The 23,874-nt window shown below is 38.7% G+C and overlaps 1 protein-coding gene across 1 annotated transcript in view; it reads left to right on the forward strand.

Annotated features, from left to right (window-relative positions):
- Positions 1-23,874, forward strand: part of PARP14 (poly(ADP-ribose) polymerase family member 14) — a 48,947-nt gene that overhangs the window by 21,139 nt on the left and 3,934 nt on the right. The window contains exons 8-15 of the mRNA XM_081235128.1: positions 219-440; positions 6,412-6,490; positions 8,659-8,808; positions 9,125-9,187; positions 10,500-10,667; positions 14,524-14,730; positions 17,611-18,210; positions 19,482-19,615. Coding sequence (XP_081091254.1) covers positions 219-440; positions 6,412-6,490; positions 8,659-8,808; positions 9,125-9,187; positions 10,500-10,667; positions 14,524-14,730; positions 17,611-18,210; positions 19,482-19,615 — 1,623 coding nt within the window. The remainder of the gene's footprint in view (positions 1-218; positions 441-6,411; positions 6,491-8,658; positions 8,809-9,124; positions 9,188-10,499; positions 10,668-14,523; positions 14,731-17,610; positions 18,211-19,481; positions 19,616-23,874) is intronic.

Genomic DNA, 23,874 nt, shown 5'->3' on the forward strand with positions numbered 1-23,874 from the left:
AGTGAGTTTGAATCTTTTTGGAGGGTCTCACACATTCTTCTTTCCTTTTCCTTGTTTACTCCTCTGTTTTCCTTTCCCCTTCTGACTGCCCTTAACCTGCCTTTTGTTGAAAGCAAAAAGGAGTAGACAGAGATCACAGAGTTGCTAAATTCTTGTTCTTTTTGTTCGAACTCCAATTTCCAGGCAAAATGTATAAGAATGTGCTTTGTGCTTTTCAGATCATGGAAAACATAATCAGAGAATGTTTGGAAACCACTGAGAGTTTGTCCTTAAACTCAATTGCATTTCCAGCAATAGGAACAGGAAATCTGGGGTTTCCTAAAAACATTTTTGCTGAATTAATTACCTCAGAAGTGTTCAAATTCAGTAGCAAGAATCAACCCACAACTTTACAAGAGGTTTGCTTTCTGTTGCACCCAAGTGATCATGGAAATATTCAGGTACAGTCTTACTCATTACTCGTTATTTTGGCAACTGAGCCCTAACATGTTCAAGTGTCTCCTTGGTCTGATAGGTTGTTACTTTCACGTATTTTCGTACAGGAAAGTAAAAGAGTAGTGTGGACTAGTTGCAGCATGGCAAATTTCAAGCACATTTATGGATATAGAAAAAAATTTGACTTCTTATTAAGAAAAATTTGAAACATATGCAAAAGTAAACCAAATAGTATAATGAAATCCCTTGTACCCATTGTTCATCTTCATAGTTATCAACCTATGCCCAGTATGTTTCATCTCTATCTCCATTTATTTCCCTTCCTCCCATATTGTTTTTGAAGCAGATCCCATATATACCTTTTACCCATAAGCAATTCAGTATTTGTTTTAGATATTAGGATTCTTTTTCAAAAGTAATCTAAGTACAATACTATTTCACACCTAAAAGAAATTGGCAGTCATTCCTTTATTTCATCAGTTATCATGTCAATGTTCACATTTCCAACTGTTTCATAAGTATTTTATTTTGTTTTTATAGCTTGGTGGTTTGAATCAGAATCCAAATAAGGCCCAAATATTGCAATGGAGTTGACATATCCCTTAAGCCTCTTCTAATCTATAGAATTTCCTTCCATATGAACATAGAAATTTTAATACATAATATAAAAGCACAGTTGTGGTCCTACAAATAGGAGAATGTCAGAATAAGATACAACTGAAGGCTCAGCACATCCCCATAGGAGTAAGACGGTTGGGACCAGAAATACCAGAACCATCTTTGGTCATAGAGAGTCCATCAACCAGCTCACATTTGCTGAACACCAGCTGTGAGTAAGCCTCTGGACTCAGCATTATGGGGGAACAAGAGGCATTTAATAAGAGGCCATTATTCCTGCCCTGCAAGTCCTTAGAGTCCAGGAGAGTAGATGATATTAATTGTTTGAAAAGTTCCATGATAATGCAAGAATTAAACAGATTAAGGCTAGCAACCCAAGAGATGTCCATAGCCCATTGGACTAACTGAATTTTTAGGTCATACTTAATTTTTTTTCTGGATCTAGACACTACCTTTAAATACTTTGGAAGCAAACAAATCTAAATTCTAATCAGACAGCTAAACCACCTGGGCAAAATATGTGGTCCACTTAGTTGGCCTGCATAACTACAGTCATTTCTAGTCAATAAATGCTTTGTGAACAACCTCCCTATGACTTGCATTGTACAAAGTGATGTGGATTACAGAATGGGTATGTTGCATGTACTCTCCCTCCTATAAATCATAATTAATTTGGGAGCTAAGATTTATACACATAAAATGAACTAGAGACATGAAGTGCTGAGAGTTTTTGAATGAATGGCTGAGTTCATTGTAGGGAAGTGAGTCCTGTGACATGGATCTGAACCCTCGAATCTCACTCTTTCTGTGCATCCTCAGCCTGTGTTATCTTTTCTAAAGATTCAAATTCTGCAAGTATTTTGTAAAGGGATTAGTCTATACAGACACCTTTATTGCCATTGGAAATAGTATTGATTCTCCATACATGGCTGTGACAATTTTTCTCTTAAGACTTTTTTTTTTCCTTCTATGTCTTTGAATAATATGAGTTAACATATTAATTAACTTGTTTTACTTCTCTTTGGAAGAAAACCTGTATTTTGACACTTGATCTGTCAGTCCACGCACTCTTTTCATTCTTTTATATTGAGAGTTTATTTTTTTATCTTATTTTTTTATTAGTCTCTGCTTTACAACAAAGTGAATCAGTCATACATCTACATCTGTTCCCACATCCCCTCCCTCCTGCGTCTCCCTCCCTCCCACCCTCCCCATCCCACCCCTCCAGGCGGCCACAAAGCACCCAGCCGATCCCCCCGCGCCACGCGGTCACCCCCCACCATCCATCCATCCCACGCCCGGCAGTGTATACACGTCCATGCCTCTCCCCCGCCCCGTCACAGCCCACCCCCCCATATCCCCAAGCCCACCCCCAGTAGGTCTGTGCCTCTATTCCTGTTTTACCCCTAGGTTCTTCATGACCTTTTTTTTCTTAAATTCCATATATATGTGTTAGCATACGGTATTTGTCTTTCTCTTTCTGACTAACTTCACTCTGTATGACAGACTCTAGGTCTATCCACCTCATTACAAATAGCTCAGTTTCATTTCTTTTTATGGCTGAGTAATATTCCATTGTATATATGTGCCACATCTTCTTTATCCATTCATCCGATGATGGACACTTAGGTTGTTTCCATCTCTGGGCTATTGTGAATAGAGCTGCAATGAACATTTTGGTACATGTCTCCTTTTGAATTATGGTTTTCTCAGGGTATATGCCCAGTAGTGGGATTGCTGGGTCATATGGTAGTTCTATTTGTAGTTTTTAAAGGAACCTCCATACTGTTCTCCATAGCGGCTGTACCAATTCACATTCCCACCAGCAGTGCAAGAGTGTTCCCTTTTCTCCACACCCTCTCCAGCATTTATGGTTTCTAGATTTCTTGATGATGGCCATTCTGACTGGTGTGAGATGATATCTCATTGTAGTTTTGATTTGCATTTCTCTAATGATTAATGATGTTGAGCATTCTTTCATGTGTTTGTTGGCAGTCTGTGTATCTTCTTTGGAGAATTGTCTATTTAAGTCTTCTGCCCATTTTTGGATTGGGTTGTTTGGTTTTTTGCTATTGAGCTGCATGAGCTGCTTATAAATTTTGGAGATTAATCCTTTGTCAGTTGCTTCATTTGCAAATATTTTCTCCCATTCTGAGGGTTGTCTTTTGGTCTTGTTTATGGTTTCCTTTGCTGTGCAAAAGCTTTGAAGTTTCATTAGGTCCCATTTGTTTATCTTTGTTTTTATTTCCATTTCTCTAGGAGGTGGGTCCAAAAGGATCTTGCTGTGATTTATGTCATAGAGTGTTCTGCCTATGTTTTCCTCTAAGAGTTTGATAGTGTCTGGCCTTACATTTAGGTCTTTAATCCATTTTGAGCTTATTTTTGTGTATGGTGTTAGGGAGTGATCTAATCTCATACTTTTACATGTCCCTGTCCAGTTTTCCCAGCACCACTTATTGAAGAGGCTGTCCTTTCTCCACTGTACATTCCTGCCTCCTTTATCAAAGATAAGTTGACCATATGGGCGTGGGTTTATCTCTGGGCTTTCTATCCTGTTCCATTGATCTGTCTTTCTGTTTTTGTGCCAGTACCACACTGTCTTGATTACTGTAGCTTTGTAGTATAGTCTGAAGTCAGGGAGCCTGATTCCTCCAGCTCCATTTTTCGTTCTCAAGATTGCTTTGGCTATTGGGGGTCTTTTGTTTTTCCAAACAAATTTTGAAATTTTTTGTTCTAGTTCTGTGAAAAATGCCAGTGGTAGTTTGATAGGGATTGCATTGAATCTGTAGATTGCTTTGGGTAGTAGAGTCATTTTCACAATATTGATTCTTCCAATCCAGGATCATGGTATATCTCTCCATCTATTTGTATCATCTTTAATTTCTTTCATCAGTGTCATAATTTTCTGCATACAGGTCTTTTGTCTCCTTAGGTAGGTTTATTCCTAGATATTTTATTCTTTTTGTTGCAGTGGTAAATGGGAGTGTTTTCTTGATTTCACTTTCAGATTTTTCATCATTAGTGTACAGGAATGCCAGAGATTTCTGTGCATTAATTTTGTATCCTGCTACTTTACCAAATTCATTGATTAGCTCTAGTAGTTTTCTGGTAGCATCTTTAGGGTTCTCTATATATAGTATCATGTCATCTGCAAGCAGTGACAGCTTTACTTCTTCTTTTCTGATTTGGATTCCTTTTATTTCCTTTTCTTCTCTGATTGCTGTGGCTAAAACTTCCAAAACTATGTTGAATAAGAGTGGTGAGAGTGGGCAACCTTGTCTTGTTCCTGATCTTAGTGGAAATGGTTTCAGTTTTTCACCGTTGAGGATGATGTTGGCTGTGGGTTTGTCATATATGGCCTTTATTATGTTGAGGAAAGTTCCCTCTATGCCTACTTTCTGCAGGGTTTTTATCATAAATGGGTGTTGAATTTTGTCAAAAGCTTTCTCTGCATCTATTGAGATGATCATATGGTTTTTCTTCTTCAGTTTGTTAATATGGTGTATCATATTGATTTGTGCATATTGAAGAATCCTTGCATTCCTGGAATAAACCCCACTTGATCATGGTGTATGATCCTTTTAATGTGCTGTTGGATTCTGTTTGCTAGTATTTTTTGAGGATGTTTGCATCTATGTTCATCAGTGATATTGGCCTGTAGTTTTCTTTCTTTGTGACATCCTTGTCTGGTTTTGGTATCAAGGTGATGATGGCCTCATAGAATGAGTTTGGGAGTGCTCCTCCCTCTGCTATATTTTGGAAGAGTTTGAGAAGGATAGGTGTTAGCTCTTCTCTAAGTGTTTGATAGAATTCGCCTGTGAAGCCATCTGGTCCTGGGCTTTTGTTTGTTGGAAGATTTTTAATCACAGTTTCAGTTTCAGTGCTTGTGATTGGTCTATTCATATTTTCTATTTCTTCCTGATTCAGTCTTGGCAGGTTGTGCATTTCTAAGAATCTGTCCATTTCTTCCAGGTTGTCCATTTTATTGGCATAGAGTTTCTTGTAGTAATCTCTCATGATCTTTTGTATTTCTGCAGTGTCAGTTGTTACTTCTCCTTTTTCATTTCTAATTCTATTGATTTGAGTCTTCTCCCTTTTTTTCTTGATGAGTCTGGTCTTAAGACTTTTAAAGACAGTTAAGCTTTGGTCATATTTTCACAAAAATCAGCAAAGCTTATTGAAATATTTATAGGTGGAGACTGTAACAGAGGTTGCACTCAGCAGCCTATGGTCGGAACATAGCCTTTAGATGTGCTTTATTTGGGCTATTTTTAAAAAATTTGAATCAGTTGCTGGCATTTAAGAACCAAACTTGTCACATAAAACTCCAGATGTCCACTGTGACCTAAAAATTCAAAAGTTCTGGCACCTTGGACATGGATTTCTGCCTGAACAGTTCGCTGTGGCCGAATGGCACCTCCTCTCTAGTTCTCCAGAGTCAAACCAGTCCACCTTTACACCTGTCCACCTTCACACCTGTAGATCACGTGCCTGGTGCCTGGAGAACCCTGGCTCTGTAGTCTCTCCTGGTCCTTCTCCCATTATTGTATCAGCCTTTTAGCCAAGATGTTACTTGTTTTTTTTTCCAACAAAATTTCCTGTTGCTTGTTTACAAGGAGGAAGAAAGTGATGATTTTGGGGTGTCACTAACCAGGCAAAGAAATGGAATTCCAGCCTCTTGTTCCCAAAACACTACTCCCCTAGCTGTTTCTCTCCTGGTACAAATAAGAAGTTAAAAACTGAAGTGTTTGGGTCCTTGAGATTGTTTTTATCTTAACACTGTAGTTTTAACAACAACAAAGTATTTGCTTTTACTGATTATGAAAGTAATACATGTTCATTGTAGAACTTTGAACAATAAAAAATGCATAAATTCTTTTAGTTGTATTTCATCTTAGTCTTCTTTTATATTTGTGGACTTTTAAACGTGGTATTATATAATGTAGTTTAGTATCATTCTTTTTTCATTTAATAGTATGAAATAAGCATTTCCCTATTCCATTAACTATTCTTTGAAAACATAATTTTTAATGGCTGATAAATACTCCAACATATGGACATACTAAAATTTATTTAACCATTTTCCTGTTGGATTTTTAAACTGTTTCATTTTTTCTCAATTACAAATAGTATTATAGTTATATTTTTGTTCACATCTTTGATAGTTTTCATAGTTTGTATTTACAGAAATAGAATTTATGAATTTTTCATAACTTAAACATCTATAATGAAAATAAGTGATACTCTGAGAATTGTTCTCTCCTAAATATTTGTGCACGTAGAATCAAAAAGTCTGATGAATCAAATTCATTCATCTATAGAGAATTGTAGTGATTAAAACTGTCTTTGTATTTCTAGGCATTCTCAGATGAATTTGCCAGAAGGGCTAATGGAAATTTCATCAGTGACAAAATTCCCAAGGCTGAAGATACACAAGGTTCAATAAAGCTTTTAAATGAGAAATTATTTTTAGTTGCTAAATAAGTATTCAGTGTTAAGTGAAAAATGATAGGATAATTTTTATGAAAAAAACAATTTGTGATAAAGAAGATAATAAATTATACTCTGTACACCTGAGCATGCAAGACATTGGCCATGTTTATGTGATCTGGGGTGAAAGAGTAGGCAGGCCAGTTTATATAATCTGTACAATGGGTTTTTAAGTGGTGATGAGGCAACTATTTTCTAAGGATGATGTGATAAGTGTTTTCAGAAATAGACACATTTAAAGAGATGATACCAACCAAATGCTTCTCCTCTGTCAAAGTTACTTATATTTGAGTTTATCCTATTTGGAGTTTGCTGAAGCTTCTTAAATCTGAATATGTATGTCTTCAGATCTGGGGATTTTTCAGTCATCTCTTCAGATATGTTTTTCTGTACTGGTCTCTCTCGCCTCTCCTTCTGGTGCTCCAGTAACATGAATGGTAAGCCTTCTGATAATGTCTCTGAGGGTCTGTTCTTTTTTCGGTCTTTTTTCTCTCTGTTCTTCAGATTGGATAATATTTATTAATCTACCTCCAAATTCACTGATTCTTTGTTTACTATACTATTGAGCTAATCCAGTGAATTTTTGATTTCAAATATTGTATTTTTAACTTCCAAAATGTCCATTTGATTCTTATTTTATAGTTTATATTTCTCTGCAGAGACCCCTATTTTTCTATTTATTCCAAATCATTTCCATGCATTCAAGTGTGTTTACTTCGACCTCAGGGAGCGTAGTTATAGTAGATGCTTTGAGTCTTTGTCTGATCATTCCAACATCTGAATCATCTTGGGATTAGCATCTATATTCAGTGTCTTTATCCTTGAGAATTGGTCAAATTTTCCTCGTTCTTTGTATGACAAGCAATTTTGGATTATAGAATGGGCATTTTAAACATTGTGTTGTAAGACTTGGGTCCTGTTAAAATCCTCTGGAAAATGATGATTGTTTTGTTTGTTTGTTTGTTTGAGCAGGTAGCCAATCAGTTAACGTCATTCTACAAGTTCTGCCTCACTTTCTGTGTGGGCAGTGGTTCCAAGGTCAATTCCATTCTCAAGGCCTTTGCTGTGCAGCTTGGGTCTGCCCCACGTGCACAGCTCTGGGGTGAGCTCAGGGTTGACTCCAGTCATACACAGAACAGGGGGTCACCACTCCAGCGTTCCCCTTACATTCTCTGACTTGCAAGAGCCCATTTTCCAGGTCTCCTGGCCAGAAGCACAAGGTTCTCTCAGAGTTGAAGCTGCCTGTTCTGTTGCCTCATTATTCTGTGTGATCAGGGGTGCCCTTGGGCAAAGCAGAGGGGGTGAGGGTGGGGGGAGGGGACCAAATAAACAAAAACACAGGGATTTCCCATACACCACATATACACCTTTCAGACCACAAGGCCCTTTTTCCTGATTCTTCTGGACAGAAATACAGAATGTCTCTCAGAGTTTTAGCTCCCTGCGGTGCCACTGTGGAGTTCTGCAACTGGGGCACCTTGGTACAGGGCCTGGATTTAAAAAGGAAAAATATGGAAAATAATGATGCTCCTCTGCCATACTCTTCAACTCACAGGGACCCATATTCCCAATCCTCTGGCCGCAAAGACAGAGATTCTCTGGGAGTTTTGCTGCCTGTTCTCATTGTGTAGTTCTGTAACTAGGGCCATGCTTGGGTCAAAGCTGGGAGAGAAAAGAGGAAAAATTTCAAAACAAAACAAAATGGGAAGCAGCACAGGCTGCTCCTTCAAGTTTTGACTCCTTTCCCCAGTCTGCCTGCTGTTTTGCGTGTCTCAGTTCTCAGAGTGGCTTTTTGTATTTGTCCCATGTTTTTACTTGTAGTCAGTGGGAAAGAAAGGCTCAGGTGGGCTAATTCACCTCAGCCAGCAGCAGAAGGCCATGTTTGATATGTATTATATTTTATAATCCTTTTCCAGAAACAGACCATCAGGGGCTCAAGGCCAGGGCCAGGTTAAATGCCAGAGATCACAGAAAGAGAGACAGAGAGAGAGAGAGAGAGAGAGAGAGAGAGAGAGAGAGAGAGAGAGATGAGAGGGGCTCAGGTGAGAACCATGAGACCTAAGTCATTCTTGCTGTTGTTGACTTGTTACTGAGTCTATTTTTTTTTCTTGTCAGGTTTATATGGGACTATTTCTAACCCTGATTCAGGAGTGCATGAAATGAAGATTGGGCCCATCATTTTCCAGGTAGCCTCTGGAGATATCACCAAAGAAGAGGCAGATGTGATTGTAAATTCAACATCAAAGACATTTAATCTCAAAGCAGGTACTTGACTTATAGAATTTTGACTAGTGTAATAGTCACAGTAGAGCCTGTGAAGGAGAGTTCCTATAGCCAAACTGGTTTCTACAACTTTGGCTTATTGCTATTAATTAATAATTTAAAAATTATTTTGACATTGTTTCTCATAATTGGGAACAGCTCTTTTATGAGTTCTTCTTCTTTGTTATCAGATATACCCAAGTTATAGGATTCCTTTGATGATGGGGAAAGCATTTAGATAATTAGGCAATCATTCTGATCCAAATGTCCTGTAATTTTTTTTATTCATGTGTGTAAACATCTTGCTTTTCTCATGCAGGAGTCTCCAAAGCAATTTTAGAACATGCCGGGAAAAGTGTGGAAATGGAATGTTCTGATCAAGGTGAGGCACAATGCTATCTTTTTGGTTCTAAGTTTTAAGTGGAAGACTGAATATGGGAAGCTGTGGAGGATGAGGAAAGTCCTGGGATTGGGGAGACAACATATTGATCTTAAAATCATGCCTTTTACTAAAGAATTCCAGTTGTAGAGAATTAGAAGTGAAAAGTAATCTCACAGTTAAAAAGAGAAGCGAGAAAGATTCATCAAAGGTAGTACTTCAGGAGTTTCTTATTCACATAAAATGCTTTATCTGCCAATTCAGACATTTTGTTTTTTAAACAATCAAAGAGTGGGTTCAAAGACTAAATAGACATTTCACCAAAGAATACATGCAGATGGCCAAGAGGCACATGAAAAGATGCTGAACATCACTAATTATTAGTGAAATGCAAATCAAAACTACAATGAGGTATCACCTCACACCGGTCAGAATGGCCATCGTCCCCAAATCTACAAACAATAAATGCTGGAGAGGGTGTGGAAAAAAGGGAACCCTCTTGCACTGTTGGTGGGAATGTAAATTGATACAGCCACTATGGAGAACAGTATGGAGGTTCCTTAAAAAACTAAAAATAGAACTACATACGACCCAGCAATCCCACTACTGGGCATAGACCCTGAGAAAAACATAATTTAAAAAGAGACATGGACCAAAATGTTCATTGCAGCACTATTTACAATAGCCAGGACGTGGAAGCAGTCTAAATGTCCCTTGATAGATGAATGGATAAAGAAGATGTGGCACATATATACAATGGAATATTACTCAGCCATAAAAAGAAACGTAATTGAGTTATTTGTAATGAGGTGGATGGACCTAGAGTCTGTCATACAGAGTGAAGTAAGTCAGAAGGAGAAAAACAAATACCATATGCTAATGCATATATATGGAAGCTAAAAAGAAAAGAAAAGGTACTGATGAACCTAGTGGCAGGGCAGGAATAAAGACACAGACATAGAGAATGGACTTGAGGACACGGGGAGGGGGAGAGGGAAGCTGGGACGAAGTGAGAGAGTGGCATGGACATATATACACTACCAAATGTAAACTAGATAGCTAGTGGGAAGCAGCCGCATAGCACAGGGAGATCAGCTCGGTGCTTTGTGACCACCTAGAGGGGTGGGATAGGGAGGGTGGGAGGGAGTCTCAAGAGGGAGGGGATATGGGGATATATGTATGTATATGGCTGATTCACTTTGTTGTACAACAGAAACTAACACAGCATTGTGAAGCAATTATAGTCCAATAAAGATGTATTAAAAAGAGTGGGTTCAGCATCTAATTTTGCATCTTTTTGTCTTGTGTTTCCCAGCTCAAGGGGGCCACAGAGGTTATATAATTACCAAAGGTGGATTATTGAAGTGCAAGAATATTATTCACGTCATTGGTGGAAATGATGTCAAGAGATCCGTTTCCTGTGTTTTGCAAGAGTGTGAAAAGCGAAATTACTCATCCGTTTGCCTCCCAGCCATCGGGACAGGTTTGTAGCCTCTGGCTGTCAAGGCTAAATCCCAAGGTGACCAGTTTCCCTTGGAATTGGTGCTGATGGCTAATGTACTTACTGCTGAGTCTACATCAGGGCAGCTTCCTCAAGCCAGGGCAGCCCCCGAGGGAAGGAGCAAAGTCTGTGGGTAGTTTAAGTAAAAAAGGGAAAACTGAAGAAAACTGAAGAGAGTATTGGGATAGTAGACATTTGCTTTCTAATATGGAAGGGAAGGGAGAGGAAGGGAGGGGAAAGGGAAGAAAGTCTATCTCTCATATGCTTTCATCAGCTCCTTTCTCTTTTCCATCCTCTACACATCCCCCATTATTTAGTCTTTGACTTCCCCTCCATCCCCTCTCCATGGAAACATCAGTGCATGGACTTCTGCCTCCCCATGGCCGACTCTCAGACAACATGGCTGTCCGTCTTCTCTTGCCTCCTTGACAGTGGGCTGGCCGTGGGGCATTGCGACCTCTCAGTTGCCAGAATCCAGTGGGTTCTAATGGGTCAGAAACTCTCCACCTTCCTCCTTTCAGCTTGCCTGCCTCTTTGAAGTTTCTTGTTTTCCATAAACTACATAATGATTGCATGAGTCTTCATTTATAAGGATGGTGCTTTGGGCTTATCATTTGTAAGGTGATGATGCTCTTTGAGCTCTTTCCCCAGCAATCTGAGTCATGTGCATTAATCAGGGATTCCTGCTTGGTCTCCTTTAAGAGAGCTGCTCAGGGGAGGCAAATACTCTCAGGCTTGGAGTGGAATGGAGCTGACTGGTCCCAGAAAGAGAAGGCTCAGCACTGGATTAATCATTCCACTGCTCAGGAATCTAAGTTTGAGTGTCTCACACTGGCATTCTAGGCCCTCCAAAAGTTTAGCCTTAATAAACCTAACCATCTTTGTCACTTTCTGGGCCTTCTTCTAGTTCTCTTTCCCATACTTTGATTTCTCTAATTTTCCATTCCTCTTAATGTTCCCACATAGAATGTAATGTCTCCTTAGTTCTCTGTTTTCGAAAGTATAATTTATATTCCCTTTATGCTTTCATTCCCCTTGTGGTATCATTCAATCCTAGCAGATTAGCCAATGTATTATCTGCCTGTCTATCATCTATGTATCATCTATCTATCATCTATCATTTTCTATGGACACCCACTAATGATTCCCCAGTCTCTATCTCCATCTGCTTTTTCCTCTGAGCTCTTGTGTTTCCATCTTAACTTTATTTGTGCCAAGAAAGCAGGCAGCCTAAGGGTGGCACAGACCTTCCCAAGGGAGTCCCTGGGTGGAGTCAAAGAAGAAATAAGGAAATGAGGCAGTTTTAGTTTTGTATAATTATTTCTGGGTTACTGCAAACCTGTTGTTTTTTCCACTGACCTGGTTGCATTGCTGGTCTGCACAAATAAATCAAGGTTAGCAAATTCTCCTTCCTCATCTTCTTCACCTGTCTCTATCACCACCTGAGTAGGCCCTTAGACTAACAGATGGGGAGCTTTCTCCCTTAGTGGTGATTATGAGTTGAATTGAGACTGTGATTGAGACAGTTGCTGGCAGTAAAGGAAGCCCTCTCCCTGTTCCTCGCAGGCTTGAGGGGAGAGAATGGGTACTCACTGGTACCTGCAAGTACCACAAGCTCAAAGCAAACTCCAAACTCTAGTTCATTGTCTTCTCCCCCACACCTGCCCTTCCTCTTATATCCCTGAGCATGTTAAAAACATCACTTTCTATCTAGAATCCTTGACTCTACCTTCTTCATCACTCCTAGGTGCATTAGTTTATTAATTAGTTTGATTAAATATTTACTGAGTGTCTGCTATGTGCCAGGCACTGAGCTGAGGCAGCGGGGATAGAAAGATGACTAAGAAAAGGGTCCAGTCCACAAGGGGCACCTGGCCTTCTGTGAGACACAGACATGTCAACAAACAACTGCAGTGCAACGGGACTTACGAAATACACGTGAAGGTTGTGGGTGGCAAAAGACGGGGAACAAAGGGGCAAGTATAAAGCCAGTTGGCCACTTGGTCCTGCTGACTTTACTTTCTAAATATCTCCTCAATCCCTACACCCAGCTCTTCATTCTGGCCTCCTCTCTTTGTTCAGCTCTTGTCCTTTGCCTAAACCTTTATTTAAATTCTCCTGTTTAGACCTGGTTCCCTGCTCCAGTGCCTCCTCCACCTACCCCGCTACCTCCCCCGTTTATCTTTCTCAAAAACAAACCTGTTCCCCTGAACACACCAGGTTCAACATATCACACTTCTTACACAGTTCTGTCTGGTGTAGCCTTTCCCTCAGGTTTCCATACTTCACCTGTTGAACACCTGTTCATCCCCATGTATCACATCCTCTGTGTCCCAAGTGCTTAGATTATTGAGAGTGAATGAATATATCTGAACATTCCCATTTAAATTCTTCCAAATAGCATGGAATAACTATAGCACTGCAATGGAGAAATCCCCTCTTTCCCTGATCATCTAATTAAAAAAAAAACCTGCACAAACCCTCTAGGTTAGTTTTATATGGGGATTGTCTACATTCCTACAGTTGTCTCCACAGCCAAGCCAAAGAGGTCTGCTCTCCTTTCTGCAGTAATAGTGGGCACTGTCAACAGGGATAACCCAAGTAGGCCCTTCGTCTATCACACCAAGTTGGCCAGAGGACTTTCACATTGCCCACTCCCCACCCCCCAATGTGACAGCTGCTATTCATATGGAACTGCTTCCATGGCTTTTCGTGAGCCTTTTCAAGGAACTTTTCATGATCTTACCTAGCCAGTAGGCTTGAGAAACAAGATATGGAGCATGCTTAAAATAGGAAAAGACCTTGCTCAGGTGGCAACCTTGAACCCTGCAAGTCAGCTAAAATCACAGTGACCGTGGGACGAAAAACTTTTGGAGGCTCATGGATAACTTGTATACAAAGAATTATAGATTATAACAAATAGTTTATGGCTCTAGGTATCTTATGAAATTAGCTCAGTTTAAATCAGGTCCCCAAAGACATCTGAGAGAATAAGGATATATACGTAATAGTCAAGAAATGACTGAACAAAAAATAATGCTGTTCTCTTTATTTTTTAAATTAATTAATTAATTAATAATTAGTTCTCTTTTATTTATTTATTTTTTGCCTGCGTTGTGTCGTTGTTGCTGTGTATGGGCTTTCTCTAGTTACGGCAAGTGGGGGCTACTCTTTGTTGCGGTGCGTAGGCTTCTCTTTGTGGTGGCTTCTCTTGTTATGGAGCACGGGCTCTAAGGCACGGGCTTCAATAGTTGTGGCACGCGAGCTCTAGAGCGCATGCTCAGCAGTTGTGGCACATGGGCTTAGTTGCTCCGCAGCATGTGGGATCTTCCTGGACCAGGGCTCGAACCTGTGTCCCCTGCATTGGCAGGCGGATTCTTAACCAACTGTACCGCCAGGGAAGACCTGTTCTCTTTAAAGAGCATGATATTTCAACATACATAAGCATCTTTTGCTTTTTGTGGATCTTTTGAGGACACCAGTGAGCCAGGAAAGGTTAACTGTGCTCTGTAACACAGAGGAACATAGTGAGCTGGGATCAGCTGAATAGAGCAAATAACAGATATCAGACACCAAGTTATGTTTCTGGGTCCTTTGTTCATTGTTGCACTGTTCCTGACATCCTGGAACAAAAACTCTCCATTACATCTAGGACTTCAAGGGTGTCTGCTGATGCATTTTAGAAAAGTCCATGGTGATGAAAGAGTTGAGGAGTGGGAATTTATTCTGAGAATCAGAATCCCTAATTTATTCCTCAGCCTTTTCCAGTTGGGTCTTCTTTTTCAAATCCAGTTGGATCTTTTTTTGTCCCAATCATTTTTATTAATTGCCTTTCTAGGAAGTGCCAAACAAGACCCACATAAGGTTGCAGCAGCCATAATTGATGCCATTGAAGACTTTATTCAGAAAGGATTGGTCCAGTCTATGAAAAAAGTTAAAGTTGTTATCTTTCTGCCTCAAGTACTGGACGTGTTTTATGCCATCATGAAAAAAAGAGAAGGATCTCAGCCTTCTCCCCAGCAGTCTGTGATGTCTAAAATTGCATGTGAGTTGTTCATTTTTATGAAATACATGTTTCTAATATTGATGTCACATGAGAAATAGCTATTTTTTTCCAGCTTTATGGAGATAGAGTTGACATACATCACTGTATAAGTTTGAGGTATACAGCATAATGGCTTGACTTACATATATTGTGAAACGAATACCACAATAAGTTTAGTTAGCATCCATCCTCTCACACAGACACAATAAAAAGAGAAAGTAAAAAAAGAAAAGAAGAATTTTTTTCCTTGTGACAAGAACTCTCTTAACAACTTTCATATCTATCAAATAGTAGTGTTAACTACAGTCATTAAAGAAGGTTTCTGGACCCAGTTCCAATGTGTATGGAGGCTTCCCTGTGCCTACAAGCAATTCTCAGACGCTAGCTGGGTGTCTGAGGATTCAACTCAATTCTGACATCATCTACCCAGAGATGGAATCAGATTCCACAGGTAAAGGGCTCAGTGCCACGAGACTGCCCTCTGCTTCAGATACCAATCACAAGCCAAATACTGTATATATGAGAAAAATATTTGGTCATTCTGACCAAATATATTTTTTCATATATATATATATATATATATATATATTTTTTTTTTTTTTTTTTTTTTTTTTTTTTTGCGGTACGCGGGCCCCTCCCGTTGCAGAGCACAGGCTCCGGACGTGCAGGCTCAGCAGCCATGGCTCACTGGTTCAGCCGCTCTGCGGCATGTGGGATCTTCCCTGGCCGGGGCACGAACCCGTGTCCCCTGCATCGGCAGGCGGACTCTCAACCACTGCGCCACCAGGGAAGCCCTATTTTTTCTTATAAATCACAATATTACAGTCATCATTCTGTACATTACATCCCTAGTGCTTATTTATCTTGTAATTGGAAGTTGTATCTTTTGACCGCCTTTCTCCAATCTCCTCCCACCCTCACCCTGCGACCTCCTAGTAACCATAAATCTGATCTCTTTTTCTATGAGTTTTTTTTTTCAGATTCTGCATATCAGTGAGGTCATACAGTATTTGTCTTTGTCTGACTTGAAATAGCTAATCTTTAATGAACTATCACAGAGAAATTAAGAAAACAATCCCATTTATAATTGCATCAAAAAGAATAAAATACCCAGGAATAAATTTAACCACGGAGGTGAAAGACCTGTATCATGAAAATACACAACATTGATGAAAGAAACTGAAGAAGATACAAATAAATGGAAATATAGTTCATGCTCATGGATTGGAAGGATTAATATTGTTAAAATATCCATACTACTTAAAGCAATCTACAGATTCAATGCGATCCCTATCAGAATTCCAGTGGCACTTCTCACTGAAGTAGAACAGACTTGAAACCATAAAACTCCTATAAGAAAACATATGGGTAAACTCCTCAGCACTGGTCTTAGCAATGATTTTTTAGATTTGACACTAAAATTACAAAAGCAAAATGAATAAGTGGGACTACATCAAACTGAAAAGCTTCTACACAGCAAAGGAAATCATAAACAAAATGAAAAGGGAACCCACTGAATGGGAGAAAATATTTGTAAATCGTATATCTGATAAGGGGTTAAATCCAAAATATATAAAGAACTCATACAACAATAGAAAAAACCCCAAACAATTTGATTTTAAAATAGAGTATCTGAATAGACATTTTTCCAAAAAAAGACATGCAACTGGCCAATAGGTACATGAAAAGGTGCTCAACATCATTAATCATCAGGGAAATGGAAATCAAATCATAATGAGTGATCACCTCACATGATAGAACAGCTATTATCAAAAAGACAAGTGAGGGACTTCCCTGGTGGCACAGTGGTTAAGACTCCGTGCTCCCAATGCAGGGGGCCCAGGTTCGATCCCTGGTCAGGGAACTAGATCCCACATGTGTGCCGCAACTAAGAGCTCACTTTGCCACAACTAAGGAGCAGGTGAGCTGCAGTTAAGGAGCCCGCCTGCTGCAACTAAGACCCAGTGCAACCAAATAAATAAATAAATAAATAAATAAATTAAATATTAAAAAAAAAAAAGACAGGGACTTCCCTGGTGGTCCAGTGGTTAAGACTCCATGCTTCCACTGCAGGGGGCATGGGTTTGATCCCTGGTCAGGGAACTAAAATCCCACATGCCACGTGTCACAGCAAAAAAAAAAAAAAAAAAGTATTAAAGACTGAAATGTTAAGACCTGACCATAAAACTCCTAGAAGAAAAAATAGGGAAAAATAAATGATTAAAAAAAAAAAAGAAATAACAAGTGTTGGTGAGGATGTGGAGAAAAGGGAACCCTCATGCACTGTTGGTGGGAATGTAAACTGGTGCAGCTACTGTGGAAAACAGCATGGAGGTTCCTCAAAAGTCTAGAAATAGAACTACCATAGAATCCAGAAATTCCACTTCTGGGTATTTATCTGAAGGAAATGAAATCACTCTCTGGAATCCACGTTCACTGCAGCATTATTTTCAATAGCCACAACATGGAAACATTGAAAGATGAATTATAAAGAAGATGTGGTGTATATGGAATATTACTCAGGCATAAAAAAGAAGGAAATCCTGCTACATGCACGTGCAAGAACATGTGTGGACCTTGAGGGCATTATGCTCAATGAAATAAGACAGAGAAAGACAAATACTGTATAATAGCACTTATACAGAGGACGGATTGGTGATTGCCGGTGGGTACAAGGCGGGTGGGGGTTGGGTGAAATGCGTGAAGTTGGTCAAAAGGGTAAAAGCATCCAGTTATAAGATAAACAAGTCCTAGGGTTGTAACGTACAGCATGGTGACAAAGAAAGAAAGAGAGGAAGAGAGGAAGGAGGGAGGGAGGGAAGAAGGAGGGAGGAAGGAAGAAGAAAGAAAGAGCTGATCTTCCTTTCTTTTCTTTTTTAGCATTCTTGGGCTTCTCAAGTAAATCTCCCCCAAAACAGACTCCTTTGGTTTTAGAAAAGAAAACAGAATCAGCAATTTTTCAGGTGTGTGGTGAAAATGTAAGAAGTGTAGAAAACGTCCTCTTCTGGATACAGGATCTCATTCAAAAGGAACAGTGTCCCTACACCAGTGAAGATGAATGTATCAAAAACTTTGATGTAAAGGAATATCAGGAATTGAATGAGCTTCAGAAGAAGTTAAATATTTCCATTTCCTTGGACCGTGAAAAACCTTTGATTGAGGTTTCTGGAATTACCAAAGATGTGATACAGGTTAGAAATGCAATTGAGGACATGATCAAGAGAGTTAGATTGTCCAAAGAACAGGAATTCCTGGCAGATCGTACCAGTGATTTTGTGGAATGGCAATATAAGGACGATAACAAGTTTCATAGTTTTGACAAAATTACCAATATGCAACTGGAGGATGCAAAGAAACAAAAGAGAAAGACAATTGATGTTAAAATTAATCATCAGAGCTACACAGTGGACTTGGAAACATACACTGCTACAGATGCAAAGGGAAAGAGTTTACCTGTTTGTCGCCATACAAAATATGAAGGTGAATCAAACTATCATGCTTGTTGTCCATTACTTTATGCCTGTGATGTGTGTTGTACGTACATCAAAATGTTGTTCAAGTAGATAAAATCCAAGTACCCTTATGGAAGAAAATAGAAAACTTGGTCTCAGCTGAAGGAGCTTACACTTCGGCCATGAAAATACAGTACAGGTGCACCCAACAGCTGATCATTATTATCTTAATGGTAACAATAGTCAAATATTGCATTTGTTCTCATCTCTACAGTTTACAAGCTTCCCGGAGCCAGTTTTGCTGGGGAGGTAATGGTTGCTTCTGTCAGGAAAGGGAAAGCCATGGGCTGTAAGTAGCCCAAGGCTTTCTAGAACAAAAGACTGAAGACAGCCTAGTCAGAGAGTGGGCACTCTGTGTCTGTGACTGATGACCCAGAGTGGATGGGGAGCCTGAAGGATCTTCTCCCAGAAGTCACTGCCCTGAGGATAAGATTCTTTGACACACACATCAGGAAGCAGTCTTCAAGATTCCTGAGAAGGGAATGCTTGTCTTGTGTTGTCAGCTATTCCTGCCTTTGAACCACATAAATCCCCCACTGCAAACTACTGAATTAGCTTTCAGTACATTGAGAGATCAATGTGAACGAATTCCTCAGACTCTGAGCAACCCTGGGGAAATGACAAGTCAAATACAGTATTCTGTTTAGCAGACGGGGAGACAGAGCTGCCACCACAACCTGCCATGTAGCAAAACCTCCCACCCACCCAACTCTTAAGGATGCTGTGAAGAATACTGAAAGAATAGATGTGGAGGGCCTGGTGGTTGTGGTGAGTTCTGGCAAAAAGCCATGCATTTGTAAGCAAAACATTAATGACTATTTATTGAAAACATTGTAGGGAAATCATTGATATTATATGTAAAATTATTAAATTATGACAAATTAGAGACTGAACAGAATATGCAGCTGAGTTACACTACACCAACAGTTCTTAAATCTGAGCATGATCAAACTTGTTAAGATGCAGGTACCCAGGTTCCACCCTTAGAGATTTTGATTCGGTAGATCTGTGAGGTTTTTTTAAAGCAGGCGTTATAGTTGGTTCTGAGGCGGGTTATCTGTGGTCCACATTTTGAAAACATTCTTCTAGAAATATAAGGGGCTTCTTGAACACCTTGATTTGGGAGATTGTAAAACAAGAGCACAAATGATACTCAGTTTTTCAAAGCATACCAGGAATGTGGACAACGCGGATGAGCCTTTCTAGGTGCGAGGGAGTTTTCAAATGTCTACTTTGCAGTTGAGATCCCCTTATACTGGAGTGATATGAAGCAGCAGAAAGTCTGTGTGGTTGAGCTACAGCCTGATGATTCAGAATACAAAACTGTGGCAAGCAAGTTTAATGAGACCTGTGCAAACTTCATCATAGAGAAGGTAAGCCTTCCGCTGACATGGAGTTTCTACACGGTGTTAATAGAGGTATCATCGTCCTGGATAAATACATTTTCATTCACTTCCTATCACATTTTTTACCCAGAATTAGAATATTTTAAGGCAATTAGGTTTTAAATTCTAGATTCTACTCATGTCACTATGATTACTGAGACATTGAAATTCTTGTGTTATTACAATATATTAGATTGTAATATATTAGAATAATAAAGATATATATTTACTTTGTGAAGCAAGCTAATAATAACTCCTAGATATGGCTCCAAAGTTGGAGTTGATAACTAGCAAATCAGATCAGGATTATGTGCTTCTGCCCCACTATTCACAGATCAACAGTCCTTGCTTCCTTGATAATCCAGCAGTCCTTTCCCTGTTCATTTCCCTTATTTTGGCATCTTCTGCTTTTAAACATTAGTTTAGAAAGTTTCCTTTTTGAAATTATTTTTCTCCCTTGACTTCTAGGACAGTATTATTTTGATGCTTCTTTAACTAATGTTCCTTTCATTTTCACTGGCATCTTTTCTTCCTCTAAACCCCTAATCCTAGGCAACCCACAGGATTTATAGTTTGGTATTCTGTCTCTGCAGTTCACCAGGGAATGTTTTTACTCTTCTTGGCTGCAGCTATTATTTCAGTGTTGATAGCTCTCAAATCAACATCACCGACCTGGATCTTTAACTCAAGCTCTAGAACTTGAGTTCCCAAGTGGCCTAAAAAAGTCTCCACTTGAAAATCTGTCTGCTAAATCAATTTCCCTAAAATCTAACTCATCTCATCATTTCCCCTTCTTCCTGCTTTCTGTCCTTGGTTCCACCACTTTCTGAGTAAAGCTGGAGATCTTTGAGTACCTTCCCTTCATCTGTAATAACAAGTCTGCCAGTAAGGCCTGCATTGTCTTTCTTTGCAAATTTTCTCTTATTCTCTATTTGCACTGCCACCACACTGTTTATTCATGTACTTAATAATACATATTATTATTACATAATAATTCAAAAAAGATTTGAAGTGTCCTACAAAGATATACCTTCAGATAGCATAAATATGGACAAAAAGAAAAGTAGGGCAGGGAAATTAAGATAATTACAGAGGTATTGTTAGTTCACAAAAATACATAACATGAGGTCCTAGATAGTTACTAGAGGAGGCCTTCAAATTTGTCCTTGATCTTCCTAGTAGACAAAGTAAAGAAGTAAACACTCAGCTATAAGATTCATAATGTCCATAAATCAAAGAGCAAAGCATTTGATCAGGAGACTCAACAGTTTTTCACAGTACTGAGACTGACTCCTGAAAGAGTTCTCCTGTGAATAAGTACTAGAGAATATCTTCAAAATCATCCTCACAGTAAATTCAATATCAAATTTTATACCATTTTTAAAAATCCCTCAATGTAGGAAGGAGAGGAATACGTTAGAGAGATTAAGAGGTACAAACTTACAGTTGCACAGTAGCTGAGTCACAGGTATGAAATGTGCAGTGTGGGTAATACAGCCAATAATTATATCATATCTTTGTATGGTGACTGATCATGGCTGGACTTATCTTGGTGATCATTTTGAAATATATGGAAGTATCGATGGTGATCATTTTGAAATATATGGAAGTATCGAATCGCTATTCTGTGTAACAGGAACTAGCAGTGTTGTAGGTCAGTTATACTTCAAAAATAAACAAACAAACTCATAGAAAAAGAGATCAGATTTGTGGTTACCAGAGACAGGGGGTATAGGGAGAGGGAACTGGATGAAAGATAGGCAAAAGGTACAAACTTGCAGTTATAAGATAAATGAGTACTGGGGATGTAATGTACAACATGATAAATATAATCAGCAGTGCTTTCATACACTATATTATGTGTGAAAGTTGTTGGGAGAGTGGATCCTGGGAGTTATCACAAGGAAAAAATTTTTTTTCTATTTCATTAATTTTGTATCTATATGAGATGATGGATGTTCACTGGACTTATGATGATCTTTTCATAATATATGTAAGTCAAACCACTATGCTGTACATCTTAAACTTATACAGTGCTATATGAATGTAAACTATATCTTAATAAAACTGGAAGAATAAATAACCTTGCCAAATAGACAGATCCCTGTATGTTGAGCAGAACAATTATATGTGGTACCAAGAAAATGTAATTCAAGTACGCAGCTCTTTCACGGTCTGGTTCTGAGACAATACGTTTCATTAAAGGTACCAATTACAGTCCTCTGGGAGTGGCTGACTGGCACATTGTGATGAGATGCCAAGTCCAAATCGAGCAGGACCACCCAGTTGACCAGAAATGTCTGCACTGGGCCTTGGAGTTTTACTATGTGTTGGCAGACCTTCACCAGAGAAATGACTTCACTACCCTTTTGTAGTGGAACCCTTTTTTCAATCTTATGTGAAATCCCAGTCTATGACGCCAGTAAAAGCAGAGCTAGGTTGTACTTAAGGCACCTCTGTGGAGGTGTCTAGTAGTGCAAAAGCGCTAACATGAAAAATGGGTGGTCTGTCATCCTCCATGACTGTCATGTCTTGTGACTAAGATTTTTTAACACACATGAACTTCCACCTAGATTCAACAATTTTGTAACATTTGCTTTTTTTCCTTCACTCTCTGTTTTTCCTGAAACAATTGAAAGTTGCAGATATCATGATACTCCTAAATATTATAGCATATGTATCCTAAGAATAAAAACATTCTCTTAAATAACACAAATATCATTATCCCTTATAATAATATCCAATAGATGGTCAATATTCAAATCACCCCTGTTGCTCAAAACAGCTTTCTTATAACTTCCTCGAAATCCCTGCCCCCCAATCTGGACTCACACATTGCATTTTGTCATTGTGTCTCCTTCATCTCTTCTGATATAGAACAGTACTCCTGCATTTTTAAACATTATTTTTCATGATATTGAAATTTTAGAAGAGTTTAAGCTAGTTGTGTTGTAGAATGTTCCACATTCTGGCTCTCTCTCACCTAGATTTTTTAAGAATCCAAGCAGCTTTCTTATAGATTCTAGATTTGTCTGATTGCCCATGGTGTCATTTAGTTTATTCCTCTATCCGCTTTATTTGTGGTAAACTTGGAGTTAGGTTGAAAGGCTTGGGTAAATTCAGATGAATATTTTTTGCAAGAATATATTTTGTAGGTGAGGCATCAAAGAAGCTTCTATTTATTTATTTACTTTTATTGAAATATTGTTGATTTACAATACTGTGTTAGTTTCTGGTATACAGCAGAGTGACTCAGATGTGTGTGTGTATATATATATAATATGTATATAATTTTATATACATATTTACCCTTTCATCCCACTGCTTTTCAGTCCTTCTTGTATTTCTGTGCCTCATCTGGGGTCACTTTCCTCTGGCTTTAGTATTTCTTCTAGTGCAGGTCTGGTAGTGATGGATTCTCTCAGTTTCTCTGAAAATTCATTTCACCCTCATTCTTTGAAGGATATTTTTGCTGGATACAAAATTCTGAATTGGTAGTTATTTTCTTTTAGCACTTTGAAGAAGTTATTCTGTTATCTTCTGACTTTCACTCTGCACTTCCCTTCTCTCCAGGAACTTGGCTCAGATCCTTGTTGCCTTCAAACACTTTTTTTCCCACTAGCTCTTCTAGTAGTTGTTGGCAAGAAGTTTGGTCTGATACAAGTAGTCTATCATAGCCAGAAGTCTGCTGCTAAAATAAGCCTACTAAGTAAAGCTTAGAATTTATCCTACTAGGAATACAGACTCAGATTACTGTGTTCAAAATTACTTGAAATAATTTTCTTTGTGTGGTTATTAAATTTTAAAAGGATTTGTGCTCACTTCTGCAGCATATATACTAAAAAAGGGTGAGAAACAAGAATAAAAGGACTAAGAAATTAAGAATGGTTTCAAAACTTGGTGTGAATAAAATTTTAAGGCTTTTAAAAATGAGTAAAATAAATAAGATTTAGTAAACAGAAATAAATTGGAAGTAGTTTGAAGATCAGAAACTTAGTTGTAGGTAAAAGGAAAAATAAAATTTAAGATTATAAATTGGATCAACAAAATACATGATAATGCTGAGACCTGGAACTAGACGGCAAACTGTATCTTTTTAAAATTAATTAATTAATTTCATTTTTTATTTTTGGCTGCATTGGGTCTTCATTGCTGCACGTGGGCTTTCTCTAGTTGTGGCAAGCGGGGGCTACTCTTTGTTGCGGAGCATGGGCTTCTCATTGTGGTGGCTTCTCCTGTTGCGGAGC

Source organism: Mesoplodon bidens (assembly GCF_964165515.1).
Source record: "Mesoplodon bidens genome assembly, chromosome: 5".
Lineage (NCBI taxonomy): Eukaryota > Metazoa > Chordata > Mammalia > Artiodactyla > Ziphiidae > Mesoplodon > Mesoplodon bidens.